Raw genomic sequence first — 5,583 nt, 5'->3', positions numbered from 1 at the left:
AACTGCAGATGACATGGAAGTCTTTTAAATCTTAGTGAAAACCACCAGCATTTGGTTTGGCAAGACCAAGGTGGAAGAAATCCTCTTCTGAAGCTTTGCTGAACATAAAGATTTCTCTCAGGTCGTCATGATTTGGTCTTTATCCTAATCAAGTCCTAAATGTTGTGGGTCAAAGATTTGTTTGTTGCTTTATAAATTATGTGTAGAGTTCTGAGGTCAACCAAGTCTTTAAATTTAAGAGTATTTAATAAAAAGTGGATTTGGTGGTTCTGTTGATGTGGTTTTATTTATGATCCCTATTTCACTTTGTGTGTGTTTTACAGGTTATCGATATATTCATAATGACCGTGATGGTTTGTGATTTATTATCACTGGAAGAAGTTTGTCCTTTCAGATAATTTATTTTAATTCTATGTTATTTATCATCAGACTCCTGAATAGTATGAGTTTTGTTTGCTCAGATTCAGTGTTAATCGATTATAGAAAAACCAAGTCTTCAATTTCTTAGTTTTTTTGTAGTTCATTTAGAAGTTGTTCCAAGTTACTTCCACAATAACTTTGTGTCATCTGCAAACAATATGACTTCTGTGTCTTTGAAATTACTTAGCTGAATGTACAATATCAATCCACATTCACTCAGTTAATGATGTATTCATTAATCTGTATGCCTCTTGTATTTCATTGCTCAAATTCAGGACATTGAAAAACACCTTATGTCATAATGCTTTTCAGAAACTCTCAAAGACAACATTACATGGATTATTAGACTCAGTGCTGCTCATTTATTGACTTGATTTTTCATTCCTGCAGCTTTGCTGTTCTGACAGCTCCACTCAGGCTCTGCTTGACATCACCGTGCTCCTGCTGCAAGGCGCCTGGTTTCTGGTACGCTTCCCAGTCATGATCATGGTGGCACTGTAAGCAAGAACCTGGCAACCTCCAGCCACCATGCCCCATCGTAACATTCCTTGACAGATCCCAACACAGCCCTGGTACAAACATAAATGGCCATCAGGAGCATCCTACACTTTAAATGAGCTGACTTCAGGTGTTCAGTAAGGGGAAGATTTAATAACATTGCACGTTTCATTTCAAGACTCTGTAGTCACAGAGCAGAGAGTAGAAAAGGTGACAATAAAATGTTTTTGGAGCTTTACTACCAAGTAATCAGCATCAGACTTGTTAACAATTAAAATAAAACCCAACATTTAGAGTCTTAGGAAGATAATCACAGAGGCAAAAACTTTCCACTGTATCGTCTCAGGTTTCTTAAAATGAAGTCTGAGGTAGGGTTGTTATTTGAGGTATTCCTGGAAAAATCTTTTTGTCCATTTGAAAGCTCCAGATTCTTTAGATTATCTGTCTCATACTTTGATTGTGAATATAGAGGATTGTAGCTCAAGTTAACATGGAAAGATAGAGGTTTAAAGTCTCTAAAACATTTGGACCCATATGGAAAAGATATATATAAATCTTATAAAGTTTGGATCTGTCTTGTGTGAAACTTGTATGAAAAGCATATAAGAGTGAAAACAGATATAAGATCCCTTGAAAAATTATATAATGAAACTTGTATGTTTTGGATACTTACTAAAACAATATATGAAAGTAATGAGAAAGTGGCCACTTTCATGAGTAAATCACATATAAGTTTTTACTATTTCTTTTCCATATGGGGATGTTCAGTCTCTGACAGAAGGTTTGGAGACATGTAGAAAGTTCAGTTTGAATGGGTGAAACTAATATTTTATTTACAGTTTCTCACACACAAGGAAGAGAATTTTCTTCATGTACAATATTTTTTTTTACAACAAATACAACAAAATGAAACAAAACACATTTTGATGAATTCATCTCTTAATCTTATATGCAGAATTTCTGATGGTGTTTTCTCTAATATCCCAGTATGTATTTTGGCTATTTTGACTATTTACAGTAGCCGGAGCCTACTGAATTCTAATATTTCTAAAATCCATTGGATATTGAATACCCCCCTCCCCCTTTACTGAAAGCGATCAAATCTGAGACTATGTTGAGCTACATGAAGACAATAAAAATAATTTTAAAAAAAGTCCTGGGTTGTTTATATTCCATTCAGTGCTGAACTGGTGTTCAAATCAAATTTTATTAGTCAAATACACAGTCATACAAAGTACAACATGCAATGAAATTCCTGTGTCCTGGGGCTGCGGATGTAGCCGCACCAGGAAGAAACCAAAAAGACAAAAAGACAGTGAAAATTCCTACATCAAGGACAAGAGGAAAAAAAGGAACTCTAAAACAGTAACAGTAAAAAAAAGGTCTTGATGGGCTTTCCAGGGACATCGGTATGCAGGGGAGAGACGATGTTTGGGTTTGGTGCCTCCAATTTCACAGACAGTCTAAATGTCTGTCACTCGTCACCAGGTCTGTCAATTTCTTGTTGAAGAGCCGTGAGCTTCTCCAAGATCTTATCCATGTTGCGTTCAATGAGAACAGTCTGAGTACTCACAGCTCTTCCCATTGCTTCGATCATATTGGACATTTTTGCTGGGTTTTGAACAGCTGTGTCGTATTCATGATGCCCGTTGCCTGGTGGCATTGACCAGCCAAACATCTGAGGGGAGTCGGGGAGGGTCCATTGAGGTCCAGCCGCAGAATTGCCCACAGCATGAGAATAGTGGGCCTGATTATTTGCACCCATTCTCATTGAATCTACCTGGTGCTGGGTGTACCGCTCCCTGAACGGGGGCTGTCTCTCTCCCTGAAACTGAAGGGGACAAGGGGACTGTCAGTAAAACGAGAATAGTTGTTTTAAATTATTGGCATTACACTTTTTTAAATACAGTCAATTCAGAAACAGAATCAGAAACAATTCTGTTCAATAATAGGAGATACTTACATGAAGTGGGACATCCTGATTCACATACTGAGAATGTGAACTCCTCCTAAACTTACTCCGTTTGTTTTGAAACCAAGTTTTTACCTAAAGATAGAAGAAAACAGAAAACATTTAATGAGTACAATGGACCCAAAATTCAATTTCTTATGTTGTAGTAAGTTGAAAAACACTCACCTGTTTGTAGGTCAGTCCTGTCATCTCTGCCAGCTGTTTAATCTCCCTTGGCTCATAGTAATGTTTCGCATTAAAGTGATGGACAAGAATATTCAACTGTCTCTCTGTGAACACCACCCGGGCCTTTCCTTTAGGTTTCTCTGGAGCAGTGCTGGGATGGTGCAGAGTGGCAGTCATGTTGCCATCCTGGCTTCTTGGGACAGCAAAATCTTGTTTCTCTTCTGAGACAGCAGGAAAAAAAGTTTTTAAAAAGTAAATTGCTGAGTCTGAAACACAACAGTTTCCCAGAAAAAAAGTGGGATATTTGTACATTATTCAGAACCAAGAGTCACTTCTGCCATCAGGACTTACAACATAGAGTGAAAGAGTATTTTTGCAAGTTGTCTTAGAGGTTAGCCAACTCTGTTCATGTAGCTCACCAGGCAACAATGCTGAGTACATACCTGGAGAAAAGTGCATCCCATGTTCCATCTTTGAAATCCCAGTGATTAAAACAGGAAAACTGGAATAAGTATCTCTGATGAAAGGGCTCCAAACCAAGCAGGATAGTGCTGTGTATCCTAAGGCTGATTTAAGAGCAATTCTGGGCTTTTAAGGAGGTCTGTGGGTGTGGGCAGGATTGTGGGGGGTTGCGCTTCTTCCTTTGTGAGTCGCTTTACCCTACCAAGTTTCAACCAACTGGCATCATTTACATTTCTTTAAAATGCTGTTTCTGAGGTCTGAAAACAGAAAGTACAGTTAGAAAGCAGCCGTACAAATGAGCTTTACCAAATCCTTCCACCTCACACTTTATAAAATCTCAAAAATGTAATGCCTAAAATTACTGTTTTACTTTCAATTTAACCTCTTACCCATTACTTTAGTGTCCGTTTTAACTGCTCTTAAATTAGCAAAAAAAAAAAAAATTCAACACCAAATTCAGTTCAATGGGTCGTTCAATGGGTCGTTCAATGGGTCGTTCAGTGGGTTGTTCAGTGGGTCTTTCATTTGGTCGTTCTTTGGGTTGTTCAGTCAGTGGGTGAGTGAAAGCAAGATTAAGTGGAAAGTGTCTATGTGAGTGGAAAGAACTTTCCACTCACATAGATCATTTTTGCAAATGCATCCTCACACTAATTTGATCTCCAGGCGTTCAGTTGCACCTTTGTGTAAACCCCCAAAGGAGCTTTTTAAGGTCAAAACAAGTTTTTCAAACTCTGACAAACCATTAAAAAATCTGACACTGAATATCACGATGACCACTCGTTTTGTCTTCATTAACTTTATTAAATGAAACAGTTTAAAAGTGGCAACTGAAATTACACCAATTGAACTCAGCATCTTTGAAAATGTTTTAAAATAAGCAAAATTATACCAATATTACACACAACTAATGACTTACATAATTAAGATATTTTTGATCATGTGGAGAACATTACTGAGTTTATAAGGTAGCACATGGTAGCTTTCACCTTTGAAATGCACCTCTACATTGTAAAAGTCTCTGACACTAAAACACCCACATAAGTCGATGTAAACAATAGCAAGGCTAACGATCCACAACAACGCTCGTCATAAACCCACGGACACATGGATCTGGCCTCCTCTGGCTCATTCAGAATTAGAGACGCACCCAGTTCAGCCAGTGACCACTAAACATACGCTAATGTGTCTTTTAGAGTTCCTGTATCACACCCTGCTACCTCTGATTAATTATCAGGTCAATGCAGACAGATGGCACCAGGGCCATGAGAGATAAATAAAGGTTTCTGTGTTAACATGTCTTGATTTGAAGTAATTTCAAAGACACAGAAGTCATATTATGTGCAGATGACACAAAGTTATTGTGGAAGTAACTTGGAACAACTTCTGAATGAACTAGAAAATCAATTTAACTGAGTTCTCGGTTATTTCTATAATCAGTTACCACTGAGTCTGAGCAAAACAAAACTCATACTATTCAGGAGTCTGATAAATAACAAAGAATTAAAAAAGTAATTATGTTGAGGTTCATTAAAAGTAACTCGTTAAATGTACATATGTTTTGAAATCTCATGTTGTTATCTGGCTGTGCCATTACCATGGTGACGTGGACGCCATGGCAGGAAATACTTGGTGGACGCTTCTCCTTATATGTTCACTTTCTAAAAAAAAAAAAAAAGTTGCAGCTCGACGCTCCTATTAAAATAGAGGACGTTTTTGACTCAATCAAGTGTATGCGAGCGGTAAGGCCCCAGGCTCAGACAGATTTCCAGCTGAGTTGTTAAAAAAATTTAAAGACAAGCTAGCCCCTCTCCTTCTTGATCTATATAATGAATCACTGAGAAAAGGCTGGCTGCCCCCCACTTTAACGAAGGCATCTATTTCAGTTTTACTGAAGAAAGGCAAAGAGCCTACGGCCTGTGAGTCCTACAGGCCCCTTCTCTATTTGCAAATTAGACTGTGTCTCATCACTGTTTCCAAATTCCCCAATTCTCCCTGCTGATCCATCATGGGTTGACCTTCTGGCTGTTACGCCTAATCAAAAATCACCTCTATCAAATATATATTGT

At 37.9% G+C, this 5,583-nt stretch overlaps 1 protein-coding gene across 1 annotated transcript; it reads right to left on the bottom strand.

Moving 5' to 3' along the window:
• Positions 1-1,609: 1,609 nt before the first annotated feature.
• Positions 1,610-3,836, bottom strand: nanog (nanog homeobox). The gene is made up of 3 exons (XM_040044411.1): positions 3,056-3,836; positions 2,882-2,965; positions 1,610-2,749 (listed from the first exon to the last, which is right to left on the bottom strand). Exons 1-3 carry the CDS (start codon positions 3,365-3,367, stop codon positions 2,393-2,395), a joined length of 753 nt encoding a protein of 250 aa, XP_039900345.1. The 5' UTR covers positions 3,368-3,836; the 3' UTR covers positions 1,610-2,392.
• Between the last annotated feature and the right edge of the window lie 1,747 nt (positions 3,837-5,583).

This window comes from Simochromis diagramma, unplaced genomic scaffold (assembly GCF_900408965.1).
Source record: "Simochromis diagramma unplaced genomic scaffold, fSimDia1.1 OVJJ01000602.1, whole genome shotgun sequence".
Classification (NCBI taxonomy): Eukaryota; Metazoa; Chordata; class Actinopteri; order Cichliformes; family Cichlidae; genus Simochromis; species Simochromis diagramma.
The sequence above is the reverse complement of the archived record's forward strand: the minus strand, read 5'-3'. Positions and strand labels throughout refer to the sequence as shown.

Excerpts from the sequence above, each read along its gene's own strand:
- nanog (XM_040044411.1), bottom strand. The coding sequence starts at position 3,367 with ATGTACAAATATCCCACTTTTTTTCTGGGAAACTGTTGTGTTTCAGAC. Across the intron at positions 2,966-3,055 it reads CAGGACTGACCTACAAACAG|GTAAAAACTTGGTTTCAAAA; the intron begins GTGAGTGTTTTT and ends TTCTATCTTTAG. Across the intron at positions 2,750-2,881 it reads ATCAGGATGTCCCACTTCAT|TTTCAGGGAGAGAGACAGCC; the intron begins GTAAGTATCTCC and ends TGTCCCCTTCAG.